The sequence below is a fragment of the Heptranchias perlo genome, chromosome 17 (assembly GCF_035084215.1).
Source record: "Heptranchias perlo isolate sHepPer1 chromosome 17, sHepPer1.hap1, whole genome shotgun sequence".
NCBI lineage: Eukaryota > Metazoa > Chordata > Chondrichthyes > Hexanchiformes > Hexanchidae > Heptranchias > Heptranchias perlo.
This window is the reverse complement of record NC_090341.1, coordinates 15,937,746-15,961,319: the sequence shown is the minus strand read 5'-3', so window position 1 is coordinate 15,961,319 and position 23,574 is coordinate 15,937,746. Positions and strand designations below refer to the sequence as shown.

Here is a 23,574-nt window from a genome sequence, read left to right as displayed (position 1 = left end):
CCATAGCCCTGCAAATTTTTTCCTTTCAAGTACTTATCCAGTTCCCTTTTGAAGGCCATGATTGAATCTGCCTCCACCACCCCCTCAGGCAGTGCATTCCAGATCCTAACCACTCACTGTATAAAAAAGTTTTTCCTCATGTCACCTTTGGTTCTTTTGCCAATCACCTTAAATCTGTGTCCTCTGGTTCTTGACCCTTCCACCAATGGGAACAGTTTCTCTCTATTTACTCTGTCTCGACCCTTTGTGATTTTGAATACCTCCATCAAATCTCCTCGCAACCGTCTGTTCCAAGGAGAACAACCCCAGCTTCTCCAGTCTATCCACATAACTAACGTCCCTCATCCCTGGAATCAGGAATCAGGCCTCTCTAAGGCCTTCACATCTTTCCTAAAGTGCAATGCCCAGAACTGGACACAATGCTCCAGTTGTGGCCGAAGCAGTGTTTTATAAAAGTTCAATATGACTTCCATACTCCATAATGCTCCACTCAACGCACTGTTTTAACCACACACACCTGAAAATGTCTTAGAGTACTTGGAGGACCCCCCACCAGCGCTATTTAAAGGGATCATGCAGGTGTTGCTGGATTATTGCTTCTGGCTGCTGGTAGAATAGGAAGTGTTTTTTGCAGCTCCCTATACTTACTGAGAGTTGTAAAAGTACATTTGAAACTGGTTTGGCAGGTACGGTTGGAAAAGTTAAAACAGGGGTTGAATAAGATTCCTTGCAACCATGGGTGGTCTGCTAGGAACACGACTGGGAGCATGCAGAGAGGCAATGCAAAGCAGGTCAAGCTGCGAGGAGAGGGAGTAGGAGGAGGCACAGGGCACTGAGCAGGAGGCCGTATCCAATGAGGGCCTTCAGGGACCAATTCTCTTACCTCAACATGAGTGAAGATCAGTGCATCCGACGGCTGAGGTTCACCAAAGAGGTCGTGACAGAGATCTGTCAACTGCTGCAACCACAACTACAGCCTCAGAGCAAGGCAAGGACAGCATTGCCTGTGGCTGTGAGGGTAACCGTAGGGCTGAAGCTCTACGCTCTGGATCCTTTCAGGCCTCTGCTGGCGATATGTGCAACATCTCACAGTTTGCAGTGCATTGCTTCATAAGGGAGGTCACAGACACACTATACAAGATGAGGAACAGGTTCATCATGTTCCCTCTTGTTAGAGACAAGCAGAACGAGCGAGCACAAGGGTTTGCTCGCAATGCAGGCTTCCCCATGGTGCAGGGCGCCATTGACTGCGTGCATATTGCCCTGCGTGCCCCGCATTTCAACTTGGCCATCTTCATGAATCGAAAGGGCTTCCACTCCCTGAATGTGCAGCTGGTGTGTGACCACATGCATCATATCATGGAGGTCGATGCCCGCTACCCTGGGAGTAGTCACATGCCTTCGTTATGTGGCAGCCCGATGTGCCAGCGATCTTTCACCCGGCTCGGCAAGTCAAAGGCTGGCTACTGGGCGACAAGTCCTATCCCCTCACGCGGTGGGTCATGACTCCGGTGTGGCATGCACGCACACGTGCAGAGCAGGCCTACAATGAGAGCCGTGATGCCACACGCAACATCGTGGAGCACACCATAGGCCTCCTGAAACAACGCTTCCGCTGCCTGGACTGTTCTGGAGGAGCCCTGCAGTACTCCGCTGAGTGGGTGGGAAGACGCGTGATAGTATGCTGCATGCTGCACAACCTTGCCATCGTGAGGGACCAGCCCTTGTCACCGATGATCCGACAAGACCTTGAGCCAAAGGGTGAGGCTGAGGAGGAGGAAGAGGCTGAGGAGGAGCAGGGGGAGGAGCCGGAGGAGGAAGTGGAGGAAGACGCAAGGGGGCAACACGCCTTGTCTGTGCCCGGAATCAATAATGTGAACGACATCTCCCAAGTCACCAATAGTCCTACATTCCCCACCTGTCCGCTCCTACATGACCATCAAATCGCCCTCCATCTGATTACTCATTGCTTTTCCCCTCAGCTCATCGCACAAATAAAAACCACCGCCAAATGCAAATTCAAAGTCTCATTTATCAATTAACAAATGAAATTATGCAAACAAAAGGGGACCATTCACCCTTGTGCATTCCCTTAGTGCCTGTTGTTCGTGTACCTTTACCTATCCTAGTGCTCCTATGAGGTGCATCCCCAGTAGCTGGAGCGTGGGTGATGGGGGCTGATGGCCTTTAATGGAGAAGCGTGCAGATGGCCTTGGAGGACGACCTCGAGCAGCTCTGGGCCGGGAGGGCCCGGCTTCAGACTGTACCATCTCAGCATGGGCTGCAGCAGTCTGGCCTGGCTGGCTGACAAGCAACAACAAGGGCACTGGCGGAATGGCAGGGGTGGGAGCAGGAATGCTATCATCCAGAGAGAGGATAACAGGTCCGACTGCCATGGTGCCACTGCCACTCTCCCGGGGTGGCGCCTCAGCACTCCTGGTGATCAACTGGAGGATGGATTGCTGGAGTGCTGTGATGCCCTGGGCGCCCCGTTCCACAGTGGTACCCAGAACCATGATAGCAGTAGTCTGAGTTTCAACCGTAGCATGCAGACCTTTGATGACATTGGTTTGTGCTGCAATGGTAGCTGTTTGTGCTGCAATGGAAGCTGCGACATCAGCCATCAGGGGCTGCATCATAGGTTCCACAGGTGTGCTGATGGAGGTGACCACCCGTTCCATGTGAGAAATGATGGGCTCCAAGTTCTGCGCAAAGCTTTGTGCCAAGGTGGAACTGGACTCCTCCATGCCCCTTGTCATTGTGCACAGGCTTTCCAGCAGGCTTTCCAGTGCACAAAGCATTTGATGGTATACGCCTATCAGCCGTCTTCTGTAGCCTGGCTCATCAAAGTCCTCATCTGACTCTTCTGCAGCAGAGCTAGTGAGCGACCTTGCCCTCCGGCGAGCTGTAGTATCCGTTCCCTGGTGCCTGGTGTCTCACCATGTGCAGATCCCTCCTCTAGCCTAGCCTCCTCTAACCGAGCCTCTAAAGGACGCGCAGTGTCAGTCTCTGAGCTGGTGGATGCGAGTGTCAGATCGAGTGAGGGTGTGGCGTCATTGTCCTCCTCCTCCTCGGACGATGCCGGCACCTGTCCTTGGGCATCTGCAATGACAAAGGGAAACAGGTTGAGTTGTGGAGCAGGGAGAGGAGCAAGTAAGGCGTGAGTGCTGACACGTGAGTCAGAAAAGATTGTGGGAGGAGAGAGATGTGGGAAACAAGAAGGAGCATTAGATATGCAGAGACCCCATTCATCGGGACCTCCAGCGCGGCATGTGGGCACGGCTGCAACGAAGGCCCGCCCAATGATCCGAAGCACGGTCTCCTCCAAGGGGTTGAGGACGTGTAGGCGAGCCTGTCTTCCATTAGATCTCTCCTGCTGCCGGCTGTTACGCGCCACCTTCTCCTGCAAGTCAGAGGGCAGTGTGTCATTGAGTATCCTGCAAGGTGTCTGGGTGATGTGCCTGTCATGGTTAAATAGCTGTCAGTGTGTGTGACCTGTGAGTGGTGGTTGTGTGGCCTGCAAGTGTGGTACTATATGAGGGTGAGATGCAGTATGCCATGTGCAGCATTGCGTACGGATGAGCAGTGTTTGTTGGTGGGTGGGTGATGGGGAGTGTCATGCGTGGAGTAGTGGAGCAGTTGGTCGGATGTGCCACTTGACACTTGCATTCACTCACCTTGACCACTCGTGTCAAATCATTGAACTTCTTTCGGCACTGCATCCATGCTCCTGGCATTGACTTCCTTGCCACAGTCTCCCACCGCCTGTGGAGCTGGAGTCTGGAGGGTCTCCTGCCTCCCTGCGAGTACAGCTTGGCCCTCCTTTCGTCCACCCCCCTCCACCAGGGCCTCCAGTGCATCGTCGGAGTAGTGTGGGGCCCGACCTCGTACTGGTCCCACCATCCTTCCTGCCATCTTTCCCTCCTCACAGTAGACTGTGCACCTGCACTTTTAAGAGGTGCAGGCTGCCTGTGACGAGCGCTGGCCACGCTCCATTTCGGGCCTCCAGATTCTCCGTGCAGCCTCTCAGCAGTGCAGGTAGCGCTGGCTGCAAGGAGGGATCATTCTAATTAGCAGGCAGCACGAGGTTCACGTTCTGCCTGCGCAGGAAGCACTGGGCGCGGATTAGTCACGGATCGCGGTACCCGCGCTCGGTTTGTGGCCTAATCCAATTTAACCCCCGTGAAATCCTCATTGCAGCTTACAGTGTTTAACAAACATTTTTTTGATGCCTGACAATGCGAGATTTAAGATGCCCACCATTACTATCACTGGCAGATTGAGAATTTCCATTTGGGCCCTTATCCACTTGGTGCTGGGCACCTACCTCATACCTTGGTATGTCACAGGAACATAGGAACAGGAATAGGCCATTCAGCCCCTTGAGCCTGTTCTGCCATTCAATGAGATCATGGCTGATCAGTATCCTAACTCCATCCCCCCACCTTAGCTCCATATCCCTTAATACCCTTGTCAATTTGTTATCTTCTTGCTTAGCCCAGCTGTAACCATGTAGCTTTTTTGGATTGGATTTTTTTCAGATTTCTGGGATCTTCTGTTGAGAACTTCTGTTTTATTACCATAGGGATTAATGTTTCATCATTGCACAGATTGTTACTCAATGACTGACTCATTTCCATAGTGTTCTGTTCTGTGTTCTATTTATTGCGCTGTTATTTTCATCATGTTTGAAACATTTTCAGATTTTTTTAATATGAAAGAATTCTCATTCCAAATTGTTGGAACTTTTGCCTCAATTAAAATGATAAAGAGCCCAACATTTATCAGTTCTATCGTTATCTAATGCTTGGAGTTTGTAAAATAGAAGCACTAATACTTTTTCCATTCTCTTTATGGAAACTTTGGATGAAGCCAAATGTGAAATTCCAAATTACATCCCTATTTTAGAAACTTGTGAAACTTTTAAGAAAGAATTCGGTTAATATCCAGATTTATACATTTCCCTTCACATTTCATAAGCAAAATGAATTATGACATAATGTTCCAGTATTTCTCTTTTTCAGAAATTGTAAATGATCGCTGCAATGACACTTGCCACCCCAACGCCAAGTAAGTAAATCAAACCCTGATTTCAGCTCTTGTTGGGATAATGCAAAGAATTCCAATGCCAGTGTTATTATTTGAGAGTCAAGTTAAAATCGGGGCCCAAGCTTATAACTAGTGCGGATGTTAATTGATTACAGAGGTAGCAGTGAGGTAACATTCTTAAAATGTTTGCATCACATTATGTTGATGAAAGAAACATCTGGGCATATTATGGGTTACATCTACCACACACAGTGAGTGTTCTGGTACAGAACCATGGAAACACAATGCAGCGTTCCAAAATACATCTATAAAAGCACTGCCATCCAGTGGTGAAAAGCAATAAAAAAAAGTAACATGTGAAAACTGACAATAAAAGAGCAAGCTTGAGCGTCTGTGTGTTTTAGTTGCATTCTAGGGTCATCTGGCTCTCTGCCCTCCTGCCTCTGTTCTGCTGGCTACTCTGGAAATGGAACTTACTGCTCAGGTAATACTAAATAATATATCTGTTCTGATGTGTTGAGGGAAAAGATGCAGTAACTTCTGTATAAATCTGAACAGAGAAATCACTTCAAAAGAAAGATTTGCATTTATATAGCACCTCACATGACCTCAGAACGTCCCAAAGTGCTTTGCAGCCAATGAAGTACTTTTGAAGTGTAGTCACTGTTGTAATGTTGTAAAGCAGCCCAATTTGCGCACAGTAAGCTCCCATAAACAGCAATGCAATAATGATCCAGATAATCTGTTTTAGGGATGCTGGTTGAGGGATAGATATTGGCCAGGACTCCGGGGAGAACTCCCCTGCTCTTCTTCGAAATAGTGCCATGGGATCTTTTATATCGACCTGAGAGGGCAGATGGGGCCTTTAAAGGGCAACAAAGAAAAATTCTGCACTTGATTACATTAGTTGGGTGTTATCCACTAGATTCTTATTTTAAATTGATAGATAACTAAAGCTGAAAAAATATTTTTATTTTCAACATCTGAAAATTAGATGGTTCAGAGGAAGAAGTCATAATTCACTTTAACAACTGTTTTTTTGTTTACAGAAATCAATCCATGTGAGATTAATAATGGTGGCTGTTCAGTGTACTCCAACTGCACCAACGTTTCTGCAGGAGAGAGAACATGTACCTGTCATGATGGTTACATCGGGGATGGGCTCATCTGTTTAGGTGAGCACCAAAATCAGACACTGTGCCGAGCAGGGGAAGTATGCTGAATTCAGGGCCCGGGTCACATTTGTCCAAACTCTGCTTCTTCTGTTTAATTTAAATCTGATTTTGAGTCTGAATGCTTGGGATAAAAAATAAAATGGAGGATCATGCACACAATCTTGTGCATTCTGCCAGATAATTACATTCTCCATCCCTGTACAGTATGAGGTATTAAGTCTTTCTCAATAGTCAGGTTGGTATCGATGGGCTGCAGCCATAAAATATATTTTCTTTGTATAAATAAAATCGTCAGTAATGTTCTTTGTTTACAACACATTGGGGTAGATTTAAATCTGCTGCCTGGGCATAACACTGGTGTTGTGGATAGGCCACCCTCGAAAATTGGGTGGTTTCTATAATGGGCGGTTTGTCATACATTATAAACATAGAGAGAATATAAGGCATATTGTACAGTAGGTTAGCAAGTGAGCCTAACAAAATTCCAGCAGGTAGCCTTCACGACCAATTCTGAGGAGTGGTAGTAGTATTAAGGGCATTCTGCTGTGCTTGCACATTGAGTCGGTATCCAGTAGCAATTGATTGCAATGCTATGGTTTTGTGGATTATAGTATACAGGTTCGGTTATGTATGTCTCTCACTTGCTGCTAAAACTAGGTCGGCTGTGCTCCTGGTATGCCAGCCAGATGCTAGCGGAAGACGGAAGTCCTGCTTAAAATGTTCTAAATCGTTTCCAACATGCTTGTCTGATGGTGGGGCGGGAGGGGGGCACAGGATGGATATATCCAGTGATTAGAGGCTGTATGCGTCAGCTCCCTGGGTGGTAAGCATTCTGAGTCCTGGTGACCTTATGTTTGGAGCTTTATGTGTTTAATTACCAGCTGTCTGGGTGGTTGTATTGCCTGGTTGTTTTCCTGCTAGGCTGAGGCGGGACTCTAATTCCGAGGCCAAGTTCAGTAAGGGCTGTGCTCCCAACCGTAGTGTTACAGGCCTTATTCGTGATCCTAGCTTCCTGTCTAGTGAAGCTCTTGCTGATTCACTTGTTCCTGCTGCAAACCTGTTTCTGATTCCCTGGCATTCTAGTGAAGGCTTATCTGCTCATGTTCAGATTTTAAGTTTGAGCCATAAGCTGAATTGGGAGTTTCCCCATTCTGAGAGTATACAGTATTCTGATACTTAGCACTAATGCTTAGGGGCATTTTTTAAGTGTGAAGTTGATTACAGTACGTTAGAAAAAGTGATTGCATTTTGGAAAGCTATTCTCTAGGAACTGTGTGGCACAGTGCGTTAAACGTGATTTTTTTACTTCTGGGACAGAGGAGTTGAAAGTTTCCTTTCTCTTCTCCATGAGAAATAAATTCGGGTAATGTCAGCTCGGTTCCATGTATGTGCAGTACGAAACTGCACAATTTAGAGCAAATGTGCAGCTTTGCCTGGAGAGGGTATAAGAATAACTGGTGTTGGAAATGGAAAAATACTGATTTATGAGTAAGAGGTGCAGTCTTGAGGTCGAAGTTAAAGCACATTTTAAGGCACAATAATGGGATCTATGTGTTACCTTTGGCTTACACTAGACCTGGTTTGGTTGTTAAGAGTGACAAGATTGTTAAAACTGAGAACATATTCCATGCCCCAGCACTGCCATCCTTCACCTTGATAAGCAGAGAAATCTAATTAATCATTTAAAAAAATGAAGGAACTGACCGTTGTCTATGTAGTAATCCATCAATGCTTAACGCTCACTTTATTTTCTATTTTTATCTAAATTATCTTGGAATTGGGGATACAAATATCATGGTCCCAAAGTCCGTGGAATAGTGCACCTCAGAGTAAGTGCTAAGATGTGCCAACCCTGACCTCTACCAATGACCCCGCCAAACGTTGGCAGGGTCAGGGGAAGATCACATAGTTTGCATGGCTTTGGCAGGCTGGGGTGCCTCTGGGGCACCTCCCCACTTCCTCAAGTGGATGGGTATCAGGTAACCCTCCCCCCAGAAAAAAAATTGAAGTGCCTCATGCCTTTCCCCCCCGCCCCGACCTTGTACGTAGGGAACTGCCTTAAAAAAAATTGCTTTTCTATTTTCTGTGATCCGGTCCTGGACTCCCAGATGGGGCCACAGTTGGTTAGCTGGGATATCTGGGACATGATTTTGACCTGGAGCTGGGAAGAGGGCAGATGGGTAGATTTTCGTGTGGGAAACCTAGAAGTGAAGTCAGTGCATCAGAGCCTGTGATCGCAACTCAATTGAAGGCAATTATCTTTGCATCCGGGTTTCCCGCACGTCAGCCAGCCAGATAGATGGGCCGGCTGGCTGTCGGGCAGGAAGGCCAGGGATCAGAGAGGAGGGAGGGAGAGATTATGGGCCGTGGAGGACATTGGGGAGGGGGGGTTCTGATGCCAGAGGTGGAGATTCGGGGGGGGTCAGATGCAGGGAGGGCATCTGGGGGGGGGGGCGTGGAGAAGATCGTAGGCATGAGGGGATTGGGTCATCAGAAGGAGTCGGAGGTCGGGAGTCATCAGAAGAGTCGGAGGTCGGGAGTCATCAGAAGAGTCAGAGGTCGGGAGTTATCAGAAGAGTCGGAGATCGGCAGTCAGGAGAAGAGTCAGGGGTCAGGGCGGGGCAGGGGGGGTCGGACATTGGGGTGGGTGGGTCGGCCGATCATGGCAGGTAAGCTTGTTGGGCCTGGATGAAACACTCCTGCTCCCCTTGGCCCACAAGCAGTGCAATGAAGACACTTACCTGATGTTCCGGCCCTTCTCGCCTTCTTCCACCTGGCGAGATTCATGAGCCCCGGGAAAGCCGTTCTGGAGGCGTTTAATTTAAAGGTGAGTGACATTAAATAATAAAAAACCTACCGTAACTGTTTCAACGAGGTTAATTGCCCCACTGATGACATGCCCGCCGACACTAATTGGGAACGCGACATCCGTTATTGCACTGCGCACGCCTATCCAAACGCTCCCTCATTAAACCCAGAAGTGGGCGCGTTGGAGCTGGGTTGTGGACGTGATTCCAAAATCCTCCCACTCGACTCTAACCCACTCGTTCTTGGGGTTAAAATTACCCTCCTGGCCTCACTGGGCATACCAGCGCCAACTGTATGCCAGCTCTCTGCTGTCAGTTAGCCAGGCCCCAACCATGGTGAATCACCACATGGTCAATCAAGTCACTAGAGACTTGATTGTGGGAAAAACTTCCCTTGGCAGTGCTATACAATTGGCAGCGTCAGGAAGAACAACAATTTCAGTGTGGGAAGTAAGGGAGAGGAGAGATTTTAAACAGAGGAAGATACAGGACTATGGGGAAAGAGCAGGTTAGTGAGATTCGTTTCAGTTTTCTCTGGCAAAGAGCCGGCATGGACATAGTGGGGTGAATGGCCTCCTTCTGTGCTGTAAACATCTATGGTTCTGAGGACACCTTTATAATCATGTGAATAACTCGTGGGAAAAAAGAAAAGCTTTGAGGAGGGAAATGTAAACAAATTAATGAAGTACTTGCATCTTAAGCGGGTCCTGCAAATCCACCTTGGGAGGTAGAGCCATAATATAAATATTTTACAGCGTATATAACTAGAAATGAGAGGTTTTGGGGAGGGAAGAACAAAAAATGTACTTGTGCTTCAAGAAAGTTTGTAAAATGGTTGGAAAGTAGTGCTACAAATATAATATCTATGAGGCCTATATCTTTCATTATCAGTAATGTTTCTAATATTTTTACCTCAAGTCAGTGATATGTTATATTGGGCAAGAATTTGCTGGAGTGGGCCATCTTTTTCCTCACCCTTCAGCTCAAATTTTTTGCATTGCAAGTGGTTGGATGTGCGAGCTGATAAATGGGGCAATGGGGCTTGGTGAACGACTGGACCAATTGTCTATCTCCTTAATCAACGAGATTTAAGGATAGGGAAAGAAACAGAGGAACGATGGAGAAGGAAATAGGATGAATTAGAGTCAAATTAGGTACAGAAAGGGAAATAAAGGGAGGGATAGTAAGATCGGATTACGAGAGAGAGAGAAAAGAGACAGAAAGGAAAAGTTAGAAAAAATGTTAAAATTTAAGATTTTAAATTTTAAATTTTTTCTAACTTTTCCTTTCTGTCTCTTTTAAAGTTTAAATTGCTGGGTTATTTACAGACTAATAACGGTGCGCGCATTAAACTCACTGTTACTTTCCTAGCAAATTCTGGGCCATTGTGTCAGTAAATTTCTTGTGTTACAGTGATGGGCTGCAGCAAGACCACAGTAAACATCAAAAGCTACATTAAATATCAAAATCCACACTTCAGGTCCTGATTTATCCATAAACAGTGCCACAGGGGACCTACTAGTTGATTTAAATGTTTGAAAGTGCTAGTCTGGATAGTGGTACCAAAGGTTTTGCTTTGTCCTCCTGTTTTAACTGGAAATGTTGTGCAGATGAGAGCCCCGTTGTATAATTGACTTGTGGACTGTGCCACAGATTGATAGAGCTGGGCAGTGGGATGTATAGTCCAAGAGAGCACAAAGAGGGAAAGATGAAGTGAAAAGGTAAAATAGAATAGTGAACTTGGTTAGTTCTTTGTCCAACTTAAGTTAATTCAATGGAAAAAGGAGGTGACCTTAGGAAGATATCGCTAATTTAATAATTCACTTTTATTGTGTTTTATTCCGAATCAGAAATCGATGGCTGTGCAGAACAAAATGGAGGCTGTCATGAAAATGCAGAATGCACTAAAACAGGACCAAATCTGGTGAGACAGGAGTTCGTACAAGAATTTCTGGTTGCTGAGACTCATTTGGTTTTTCTATTGACAGTTAAATGTCATCGTTTTCTAGCCGTATTGTACTTCTTACCCAGCATTTTAAAAGTGATGAGGTGAGTAGGAAACTGGATTGTTGATAGCAGAAAGACCAGAATCAAAATAAGCATTTTAGCAATGCATGAAGTTAACTGAACTCACAGAGCAGCTGGATCTTTTAAGGGTTAAGCTGGACGTGCACATTATGGAGGATGTGACAGCTGTGTTAAATGAATTCTTCACATCAGTCTTCACAAACAAAACAATATCATAAATTTCCAGATCCAGCCAAATGGGCTCAGGAAAAATGTAACCCTGAGACTCCAGCTTGTGATTTTCTGCTTGTGAGTGAACTACAAAAGATACCACACCCCACCCACAGAGATATTTCTAATGATACTATTTACGCTTTCTTTGATGTGTTCCTCATTCTAGGTCGCCTGTAACTGTCTTTCTGGATACTATGGAGATGGTAGAAAATCCTGTGCACCTGTCAACCCTTGCAAAAAGGTTAGGAATAAACGTATAGGCCTAGCAATTCAGGAGTGCCCATCTTTGCAGCAAATCACTCTTGGAGTGGGGACCTCAAGCAGGCATTAGGCCCCTTATTTGCATATGCAAAGGGTCTAATGCCTACGTCAGACGTGGGCAAAGGACGCCTCTTATTTGTCCTTACCCAATATGGCGCACAGCGCAATTCCGGCTGGAAGTGTGCATGTGCTTCCTTCCCGCCATTTTGGGGCCTTAGTAGGCCGCGTAACGCCTGAAAAAAGGGTGCTACGTGACCCAATTTCGAGGCTATAGTTTTTTTTTAACAACAGATATACCTCCAGCCTAATTCAATTCTGGCTACTTCCCACTAGAATTATACCATAAAGTTTTCTTGCATGCAAAGTCAAAACTGCCACTTAGTGACACAAACTGTAGTATAACTGACCAATAAAAGAAATAATCTAATAACTATAAAGATGCAACTGCAGGATATCTGTATATATTGATAACATATCTCTCAATTGTCCTGATTTTGTGCATCAATTTCAATCCTGTCCCTATTTTGGAGCGACATTCCTAAATTTAAAATGATACTCCTATTTCTTTTCAGCTTCTCCTAACACTCTCGTGGATGTCTCATATCTTGACCGTGATCACTACTGCTGACAGGCTGAAATGTGTTTATTGTGTAGGCCCTTAGATTTTTTGAGTTTACAGGAATTGGGGGATGAAACATGGAATGTGCTTAATTTTTTTCACTCCTCTCAGTTGGCAGGATTAACCATTTATTGTATTTTGTTGGTTTTAGGTTTAAGATATGTGACATCTAAATGAAATCATATTAATCCATCTGATTGAGAAGCATTAAAAAAAACAAATTAAGTGCATTCCAGACCAAATCATGTGTGACTAACTTGATTGAGTTCTTTGATGAAGTAATGGAGAGGGTTGATGAGGATAGTGCGGTTGATGTGGGCTTTCTAAAGGTATTTGATAAAGTACCACATAATAGACCTGTTAGCAAAATTAAAGCCCATGGGATTAAAGGGACAATGGCAGCGTGGATACAAAATTGGTTAGGGGACAGAAAGCAGAGAGTAGTGGTGAATGGTTGCTTTTCAGACTGGAGGGAAATATACAGTGGTGTTCCCCAGGGGTCAGTACTAGGACCACTGCTCTTTTTGGTATATATTAATGACCTGGACTTGGGTATAGAGGGTATAATTTCAAAGTTTGCAGGTGGCACAAAACTCGGAAATGTAGTAAACAACGTGGAGGATAGTAACAGACTTCAGGAGGACATAGACAGACTGGTGAAATGGGCAGACACATCGCAGATGAAGTTTAATGTAGAGAAGTGTGAAGTGATACAATTTGGTAGGAAGAATGCGGAGAGGCAATATAAACTAAATGGTACATTTTTAAAGGGGGTGCAGGAACAGAGAGACCTGAGGGTGCACATACACAAATCTTTGAAGGTGGCAGGACAAGTTGAGAAGGCTGTTAAAAAAGCCATACGGGATCCTGGGCTTTATTAATAGAGGCATAGAGTACAAAAGCAAGGAAGTTATGCTAAACCTTTATAAAACACTGGTTAGGCATCAGCTGGAGTATTGTGTTCAATTCTGAGCACCTTAGGAAGGATGTGAAGGCCTTAGAGAGGGTGCAGAAGAGATTTACTAGAATGGTGCCAGGGATGAGGGACTTCAGTTATGTGGAGAAGCTGGGATTGTTCTCATTAGAACAGAGAAGGTTAAGGGGAGATTTGATAGAGGTGTTCAAAACTATGAACGGTTTTGACAGATTAAAAAAGGAGAAATTGTTTCCAGTGGCAGAGCATTAGTAACCAGAGGACACAGATTTAAAGTGATCGGCAAAAGAGCCAGAGGCGACATGAGGAAACGTTTTTTTATGCAGTGAGTTGTAATGATCTGGAATGCACTGCCTGAAAGGGTGGTGAAAACAGATTCAATAGCAACTTTCAAAAGGGAATTGGATAAATACTTCAAGGGAAGAAAATGACAGGGCTATGGGGAAAGAGCAGGGGAATGGGACTAATTGGATAGCTCTTTCAAAGAGCTGGCACAGGCATGATGGGCTGAATGGCCTCCTCCTACGCTGTACCTACTATGATACTATGAAATTTTCTTAATTTAAGGGAGCTTCAATCTGGAACGTACCTAATTTGCTTCCTGCCTTCACAATTGGATGGATTAACAAAATGGGCCCGACCCAAACTCCCACTAATGCAGAGGCTATTGTAGATTGAATAGTCATGAAGCCTTCCTCTTCCAAAAAAAATCTCTCACTATACTGGGCCTAGACATTTTTATTTTAAGAATTTTTTCTTCATAAACTTGGTTTGATTTTCCTTTTATTTTGATTGTCTTTTTTAAAATTATATGTTAATATGGCCAATTTTGGCCTTTTTTCCCTTCCATATTGGGGCCTTTCTGTATTTGAATTTATGGAAACCATGACAATGCAGTAAACATATTAACACATAAATAATAGTACAAAAAAAGGAAACAAGTAATTTGAATATTCATATTGCTATGCATAACACAAAGAAAGTAATTTTATCTATTTGTCCCTGACGTTCAAGATTACATGAGAGAGATATGGCCAAAACAGAGCCTTACATAGCACTGAAGTTAAATCTAAAAATTGTTTTTGAGACTTGTTCTAAGTTGTCTTCTGTCTTCATCTCCTATTGAAGAACAATGGCGGCTGTGACCCATTTGCCCACTGCCTAGAAACAGGACCTGGAACTCGATCGTGCAGCTGCAGGTTCGGCTACATTATGGTTGGACAATCTTGTCGAGGAAAAATTTCTCAGGTAGTATTTAAAGTTATTTTTAATGAGAGTTTTTTAGGCATTTGATCCTTTTAAATGGAACTAGTATTATTGCAAAACGCCGTATTTATCGAATGTAACATATGTGTAATGAACAAATGCAGTAAAGGGAATGAAACAATAGTTTCCCTAGAATTATACTTTATTTAATTATATAATATTCTGTATAAGTGCTGCAGTGCAGTCTTGAAGCAGTGCCGATAGTCAGAGGGCATCCTTCAGACGAGACATTAAATCGACGCCCCATCTGGTTCAGGTGGACATAAAAGATCCCGGAGGTGAATTTCAACTGTCGGTTACCCACTTCTTACCTGGGAAGGAGCGCCTTGGCCATTCATTGATGCCCTGATGCAATTTTCAGGCACGACTGTAAATAGGGTGCGCAACATTCCTGCCTGTTTCAGGACCCTGGCACAAAGGGACAACTGGTGGCTGCTCAAGAAATGGTCCAGAAATGTTATGGGGAGAATTTTTGTGGGGCCAGAACGAGTAGGAGACCCACTCCGGGATCAGCTCCACACATCCCCACCACCACCGTCCCCCCACCCCCAGCGGGACCGACCTGCTTGCTTTCTGGCAGCATTCAAACTGGCTCGAAACTGGCTTTGGGTGGGCGGTGCTGCTGCTCCACCGACTTCACCCCCGTTTTGAGCTTTTTTTTATATTTCAAAATGTACTTCATTCCATAAAATTTAAGGAGACACAGTTTACACACAGTTCAAATTAAGGACACAAAATGCAGCAAAGTAGTTCAAAGCAATACAGTGCAGATCGCCTACACTATGATCTTATTATTACAATTTTAAAGCACCGTACATATTTTCTATTACATACTGTACAATGCAAGGGGAGTGGCTTTATACGGCGGCCTTTCCCCATAGCACCTTGCTTCATTGCGTCCCGTAACACGTCCTCCTGGATCTTGGAGTGTGCCAGTCAGCAACACTCGGTTGTGGACAGCTCCTTCAGCTGGAAGATCAGCAGGTTTTGGGTGGACCAAAGGGCCTCCTTCACCAAGTTGATGGTCTTCCAGCCACAGCTGATATCTGCCTCAGTGTGCAACCCGGGGAACAGCCCGTACAGCACAGCGTCCTGTGTTACCAAACTGTTTGGGATGATCCAGGACAAATACCAACGTATCTCTCTCCACACCCTCTACGCGAAGGGGCAGCCCATCAGGAGGTGGACAATGGTCTTTTCCCCACTGCATCTTGAGTGGCGCTGAGATTCTGTGCATGTTGAAAGGACCGCACTGGGAGGGCCTTCCTCACCATCATCCAGGGTACATCCTGGTGCCTGTTTGTCAGTTCTGGGGATGAGACATTCTGCCAAATGGCATTGACCATCTGGTCGGGGAAAAGCCCGATTGAGTCCACCCTCTCCTTTCCTTGCAGGACTCTCAGAACGTTTTGTGTCGACCACAGTGGGATGGCCTTGTGGTCGAAGGGGTTCCTCCTCAGGAACTTCTCCACCTGGGATAGGCGGGGGGGAAGACGGTCCTGCTGGACGGGATGTCCTGCTCCTGCTCGGCCAGCGTGGACAGACCCAGCCTTTTCAGTGTGTTGGACAGGTAGTAACTCAGACACATGGGGCTCGATTTTCGCACCCCTGAGCGGGTGCGTTCATGGCGGGGGGGGGGCTGCAAAAATCGGGGATTCCCGGGCGGGTCCAGAGCCTGGCTCCAACCCGTCCACTTCCAGGTTCCCCAGTGACGCGCTGACATGCGCGCGCAGCCCCCGCATGTGGGACTGCCGCCTGCAATTAAAGCCAGCGGGGTGCCACTTAAAGTAATTATTTAGGTACTTCAGGTTGTTTACAGACCTGATTAACATTATATTTTAGGAGGGGTGGGATTTTCCAAACAACTGGGATTGTTTCCCGTACTGAGGGAAACACTCCCAGTTCAAATGGACGTGTTGCAGCCATCAGCCTGTGGCAGCTGCAAAGGTCCATTTGACAGGTGGGGGGGAGACCCTCACTCATTGCAGGAGGCCACTCTGTCACTTGGGACAAAGTTTGGCCTCCATCACCCTCCTCCTAACAGTAAAATTCACCAACTTGCACATTTACCCCGGGGTCCAGACACATGTACCTACCTTGCGGACCCCCTCAAACGTACATCTTCCGGATGGGGGCCACCATAGCTGCAGTCATGGCCTCCTCGGAGGGCGAACAGCATCACCAGCCTCGCCAGCCATGCCGTCCACCTCTGACACGTGGAGCTCCACAATACAGTGCTGTGACACATCCACCTGCACAGCAGGAGGGAGGGCAACCACAGAGAGAGATGCTTCGCAGAGGGCACTGCCCTCACCACAGAGTCCACAGACCGAGGCTCAGCTTCCTGGACCTCTCTGAGCAGCAGTGCACACGGAGGCTCAGAGTCACTCAACATGTAGTTGTGGACATCTGCAGCCTCCTTCATGCCGAGCTGCTCCCGGCTGGCCCGAGCACCATCTTCTTACCTGTCGCTGTCAAAGTCACCACTGCCCTCAACAACTTCTCCTCTGCATCCTTCCAGGGTGCCACCGGGGACATCGCCGACGTCTCTCAGTCGTTTGCACAAAAGAGCCCTGCAAATACACCTACACCCACTCTGCAGTGACACAATGGGTAGCATCAGTTGTGGGTCTTCATAGTGATCCTCAGGAAAGGGCATTATTGCACAAACCAGTCAAGATTCGCAAAGACGTGGCAGTAGTGGTGACAATATAATATGTGATGTGAGTTGATCAGAAATTAAATATAAGTAAACACCTTGACAAACCCTCAAACACCTTGTGCATCCCCTTCATGCTCACGACACGTTTGCCTTACGCTGCCTACTGCACATATGTGATGCATGCCCTGTGGCTGCAGCACAGGTAGTGGCAGGTTGAGTGAGGCTGACCGTGAAAGTGATGCATGAGAGGGTGAGTATGAGATAGAGCCATGAGATTGTATGAGGATTGGGTTGAGTGGTAGTGGCAGGATGAGTACTGGCGAGGTGAGTAAGTGCAGGTAAGATGAGGATGAGCTTTGAGTGGGTGTGAGGGGTGATGTGACAGAGTAGTGTTGGTAGTGCAGAAGGAGATGTGGGGTGGGGGCGGTGATGTGGCAGACGGAGTGTAGGGGAATGAGTAAGTGTACTCACTTCGGCTGACCTACTTAGGTCATTGAAGCACCTCCTGCACTGTATGCAGGTGCGCAATATGTTGGTGGTGCAGGTGACCTCCTCTGCCACCTCGAGCCAGGCCTTCTAGGTGGCAGAGGCAGGCCGCTTCCTCCCACCCGCCGGGGGGAAGATCTCTGTCCTCCCCTTCCTCCTCACCCCATCCAATAATACCTGGAGTGAGGCATCATTAAACCTGGGAGTAGCCTTCCCCCTGGGCTGCACCATGCTGTAATTTTTCCCATGTGCCCAGTCGACCCCCTGCTGTGAACCCGCTGCCCTCCTAATATCGGGCCCTTGGTGTTTGCCTACTGGGGCTCTACACACATCCTGAGGCAGCCACACACAAAGGTGCCATCAGGATCAGAGCGGCATTGAGGACGCTCTTCTCCCCTTTGTCTGGGGCTTGTAAATGGTGACCCTGCGGATGCCTCCTACCTTGAACTTCCAGACAAATTGGAAGATAGCTCAGGTGACTGTGTCAGTGGAGTTGTGGGGAATGGGCCAGAGCCTGGCCACATAGAGCAACACCGTGAGTACCTCACACCTTATCACCAGGTTCCTGCCGGTTATGGAGTGGGATTGCCCCACCCATATACCAAGCTTCTGTTTGGCCTTGGCGATTCTCTCTTCCCAGTTCTTCGTGCAAGCCAAGGGCCCCCCCGAACCAGATCCCCAGCACCTTCAGGCAGTCGGACCTGACGGTGAAGAGGACAAAGGATTGGGTTTCCCACCTGCCAAAGAACATGGCCTTGCTCTTACTTCGGTTCACTCTGGCCCCCGAAACCAGCTCGGAACGGTCGCAGATGCCCATAGGTGTGTGGATCGACTGCTGACCGGAGCAGAAGATGGTGACGTCGTCCATGTACAGAGAACCCTTAACCTGAGAACTTCTGCTGCCTGGAATCGTCACCCCCCTGATACCTGCGTCCTTCCTGATGGACGCGGCAAACGGTTCGATACAACATACGCTGAAGTCAAAAATCGCTGTCCCCAGTGGCACTATTCAGAAAGAACAGAGGGTTCTCCCGGTGTCCTGGCCAACATCCCTCATTCAGCCGACACCACCAAAAAGACACACTAGGGCCGACTGTAACTTCGGGTGGATGGCGGGCGAATAGTGGGTGGAGTGTGCCCGCAGCCCACTGCCTGCCCATTGTTGCCATCGTGAGGCCTGAGCCATTGGGGCCTATGGCCCATGATTTGAATATTACAGGTAGCCTCCCACCTGAAACCAGCGAGTGACCTGGCCACCCATCTCAGGGCCTTACGCAAGATGATGCTAAGTGATCTGATACAATTTTCGGGCCGCTACCACCCCGTTTATGATGGACAGAGCAAATTAAAATCGCCCCTTTTGTCCCTGTATTCATCTCACTGTTGTTCGTAAAATATTGGTGTGTGTAAAATGGCTGTCATATCTGCCTAAACTCAGTTCACTTCAAAATAATTCATTGTATGTGAAACACTTTGAGATGTTCCTCAGAGTCAATATATTGCAAGTCTTTATCGTTGTCATCAAAATAACGTGTTATTTTTAAAATATAAATTCTCTTGTCATGTTTTTGTGTTATTTGAAGCTTCAATTAAAAAACAAATTTTTTAATTGTTTGACAGGAACTTGCCCGGGAACCAGAAGCTGCCTTGTTTTACAGATATCTTCAGGTAGCAATGGAACATTTTAACACTTTCCAGCTGAAATCCATGAAAACTATCTGTTAGAACTTTTCTCAACCTCTCCTTCAATTTTTTGAACCATTGCAGACAAGCTACATCAAGGAACTTAATGGCAAAGGGCCATTCACGGTGTTTGTGCCAAGGCAGGACGCATTTACTCAAGATAACACGGTAACTGTATATTAATTACACAGACCTTAGATCCCTATTAAGAAATTCATGGGTATGTATGTCTAGCAATTTTCCAAAATACCACTGTATTAATTTTGCAGCAAGGAATATGAAGCCTTGGTTTGTGCTGAGCTAGCCAGTTTCATGCACAGCAGTAGTAGGTCTCTGCACTCCTGAGCTAGGGAGGGGATAAAATTGCCCAGGACTCCATATCTGATTTGTATCTAGTGACCTCATGCTGGGAAGGGCACATGTCCGGATTACATGTGAGGACAGGATTGGGCTTGGCTGTGCCTCCACCATAGTCGAATAGCCTGCTTGCACTCACTGTCTGGGATTACTCATGAAGAAGGCTTATCGCCCATGGAACTGTACCCCCAGATCAGCCAACACTGTCAGGAGCAAGAGAGGAGGAACCAATATATAAAAATGAGGAAGGAGTCGTATCCTCAAAGGAAAATTTGAAAATTATTTTGATTTCTATTTGTTCTGTATCTGTTACAAGTTTTCTGTAATGATCTGAAATTTATCCATCAAATTTAATGGAATTTTTGAAATTCATAGCAGAAAATATGGAGTGTACTCTGCTTAAACTCTATATCACTTAACTTTATTGGGATATTTTTGACTAAGGAAAGATCGATCCAGAATGTAAATATTCCACAATGTTTTGTATAGTAATCAAGGGAAGTGTATTTTATAAATTTATACTTCTTATAATAAAAATCTTATTGTCTTCACCCTCAAATAAATATTGCTTGCCACCACATTGCATGCAACAGCTGCAGAGGAGACTGCGCAGAATGAGTATCGTTTAATTTGCCGTACTTGAAATCAGAGCTTAGAAAGTTTATTACAGTTTTTAAAATGAATGCCGACTACTCTGTGTCACATGATGGTGACATCATCAACTTAGCGTTACATGATCAGCTGTTATATTCATGCTAAATTGGTAGATTTTATGAGACCCTAGCCCAGAGGTGTGTCAGGGCCGTGCAGCCTGTGCAATTGCATGGGGCCCCGAGACAGTCAGGGGCCCCGAGCGGATCCAGTTCTTGTAACCGTCCGCCGCTGGCAGCATTGGTCAGTCCAGGCAGGCTGAGCTCTTGACCTAACGTATTCCATCTGTGTGAATCTTCCTCATCATCAGCGAAGTCAGGGGCGGCATTAGGGCCGTGCAAACCACTGTAATTGAAAAGTCAGGGTCCATGAGTGGATCCAATCCCTAAAACGAACCTTTACCTGGGGCTCCCGTGGAAGGCAACTGCCGCCCCTGCCCCATCCTGACAGCGGGGCCTCCTATGTGGCCTGCATATATTGGAGAATCACAAGCACGCTGCTCATAATTTTTCGTCCATTGAAATCAATGACTGGGAATTTGTGAGCAACACGCCCACAGTTTTATGAAATGTGCAAAGCCCTGCTGGTGACATGAGGCCTTGCAAATCTACCATATCATGTAGCCCTGGATCAAAACTTGTTCCGAATCTTTTATACGAAGCTCCCAAATCCGTTGTCAAAACCTAAGCTGATTGTGAACAGCCTTTGTCGAATTAATGAGAGAACTTTCTTAACAGATGGAAGAATGGAAAACACGAGGTTTGATAGGAGATTTGCTTCGATATCACATAGTAGGTTGTGGGAAACTTTTACACACTGAACTAAGGAAACAGACTTCCCTTGTTGCCTTATCTGGAAACCCCATTCAGATCTCTTGGAAACAGGTAGGTGTGTCTGCACTTCAGTATATCCCTCAGGATGTGCTCTAACTCATAAATTGTATTGCATAAAATGTTAAAAATACCATTCCGACCTCAAGCATCTAAAAACCAAGAGACCCGGTTTCTAATTGAAATCGCGTGCAGAAATTATACAAAAGTGTATTTCCTTATTTTAAAAGCTTTTGCATCATTCACAAAATGGTGCTATTATGCGCCTCATTGATATTCTAATGTACACTTTGCAACCTCAGAATCAGCCAATCATGGATATGAGCCACACAAATCAGGGACAAATAACCAAAATCGGAGGACTTGCTTTTCCCAAACCTGCCTTGAACCCTACTTTGCACATCTCTGTGTAACAGTAATGCACCTCATAAACCCACAGCTCCTCCAAGGGTTCTGAATCTTTGATTATACCAGTTATATTTGAAATAAGTAGGTTAATGCTTCCACTGAAATAGTGGAGAAAAGAATTTCAGGTGAACGCATTGAGTGTTTGTAATCCCATGACCCCAGGTTCCCATGGTGTAATTTTAAGGCCTATGTTTTTCTGTCTTCTATGTCGTTCTCCTTTTTATGTGTAATTTCTTCTCTCTTAGTGCCACTTTCTACTGCTTTCCCAATGCCATCAAACTCTCAGTCTAATGAGAGAAATATGGAGAATGCTATGGAGGTGGGGCAGTATCAACATCTATAGTCTCATAGTGCAATTGACCATTAATTATTTCCTGCTCATTAGGAACAGACCAGCCCTTCCCAATATTTATCCTCTCTGCAGTTATGCCTTGTCACATGATATTTAAGGCTAAAAGCACAGCCAAGACAAAAATAAGAGAAATCGAGGATTATCTTTTAATTCATTACTGTTAAGGTAAAACCCCTTTATGATCAAATTTTGTTAGATCCCAAGAATACATCACTGCATTAGGAGATGGCCGAGTAAGAGTCACTGGCTGACAGTTTGATGGTACGGAGAAAGCAGCAAGAGCCACTTCGCTCAAAGTGGATTTTCTGCATTCTCAACATGATAAGATTACAGATAAATATAGATGAGGGAGGCCTTAAAATTACACCATGGGAATTACAAACACTTAATGCGTTCACCCGAAATTCTTTTCTCCATTATTTTAGTGGAAGCATTAACCAACTTAGCTAATCCATTTTTAAAAAATTGTAGTATCCCAACATTCCATCCAAATGGATCTTGAACTAATCTCAGGTTTGTGCCTCCACTACCCGCAGGAGTACTCCAAATGTTGATCATTCTTTGCGTGACCTTTCACCTATAGCCTGTGCCTCCTTGTTTTACTGTCCCAGCTTACCTTGAAGTAGTTTGGACTTGCCTTATCTACTTTTACACCTCTGTAAGGTCCTTTCTTTGTTGCCTCCTTTCAATGCTAACCAGTGCTGATCATATACTTTCCTCACTACAGGGATCCTTTGATCAGGGATCAGCCTTGTGACTCTTCTCTACACCTCAGTGGCCTCAGTGTTCTTTTTGTGGCTTGGTGACCAAAAGTGGACACAGAACTGAAGGCTGAAGGTGTGGCCTGATCAGTGCATTATACAGTTTAAGCATGATAGCCTCCTACTCTATTGCTTTAGCAATATAATTCAGCATTGTATTCAGTGTGTTCATTGCTACACACAGTGATGATTCATGTTAAATACCAGATCCCCCACTGCCCCAAATCCCTTTCAACTCACTTTTAGATATATCTACATCATCTATAGTTTATGTATGACACCCATTCATTCTGCAAACATGGAGTATCGTACATTTGTCTCTAATCCAAAGAATAAACGGCATTCTCCTCTGCTTCAGGCTATTAGCCTGATCTGAGACTAATTGCATATGATTCTGAGGATGATTTTTTGCTTCAGTTGAACTCAGTCAGACAGTTGATCAAGGAAAGACACTGATGTATCCACGAAGATGTCTGTGTGCTAGACCACCCTGCCCTGCCAACCAAGGATGCAGGGCAAATTCTGGGAAGATGGATAAAAGGATGAGAGAATTTCACTTGTTTAACTGCAGTTTACTGGAGTGTGATAGCATTTTAAAAAATATATTATTTTAATCTTTTTAACATAGAATGCAATTTACTTGAATGGAGATGCCCAAATCATCAGTACTGACTACATTGCAACAAATGGGATTGTCCATTACATCAACAAAGTCTTGGTTCCATTCGACTTGATGTCTAACAAACAATTATTCACTTCATCTCTGGTATGTAGAAAGGAAATCTGAAAATACATCTAAAATACATATTTTAGTACTGCAAAGTTTATCTCTTTTCACTCTTTTTCAACATAACGTTACAGTTTTAAGAAATGCATGTGCATCCTGATGGCCCAGTGAATTTATCCAGTCAGTAGATGAGTACAGATCAGGAAGGTTCCAGGTTTGATCGTCAATCTGTACCAAGTTAGCTGATCTCAGCTGGGGTTGGTAGTAGGAGGGATTAGATTTGGCCTCAGTGTCCCTGGGCCGGG

General features: G+C 45.6%; 1 protein-coding gene across 1 annotated transcript in view; it reads left to right on the top strand.

The window, feature by feature from the left end:
- stab1 (stabilin 1) overlaps positions 1 to 23,574 on the top strand; it is a 187,077-nt gene that overhangs the window by 124,575 nt on the left and 38,928 nt on the right. Inside the window, exons 40-49 of the mRNA XM_067998609.1 lie at positions 5,025 to 5,070; positions 5,454 to 5,533; positions 6,099 to 6,224; positions 10,882 to 10,955; positions 11,439 to 11,513; positions 14,215 to 14,334; positions 19,121 to 19,168; positions 19,268 to 19,351; positions 20,929 to 21,075; positions 23,171 to 23,308. Coding sequence (XP_067854710.1) covers positions 5,025 to 5,070; positions 5,454 to 5,533; positions 6,099 to 6,224; positions 10,882 to 10,955; positions 11,439 to 11,513; positions 14,215 to 14,334; positions 19,121 to 19,168; positions 19,268 to 19,351; positions 20,929 to 21,075; positions 23,171 to 23,308 — 938 coding nt within the window. The remainder of the gene's footprint in view (positions 1 to 5,024; positions 5,071 to 5,453; positions 5,534 to 6,098; positions 6,225 to 10,881; positions 10,956 to 11,438; positions 11,514 to 14,214; positions 14,335 to 19,120; positions 19,169 to 19,267; positions 19,352 to 20,928; positions 21,076 to 23,170; positions 23,309 to 23,574) is intronic.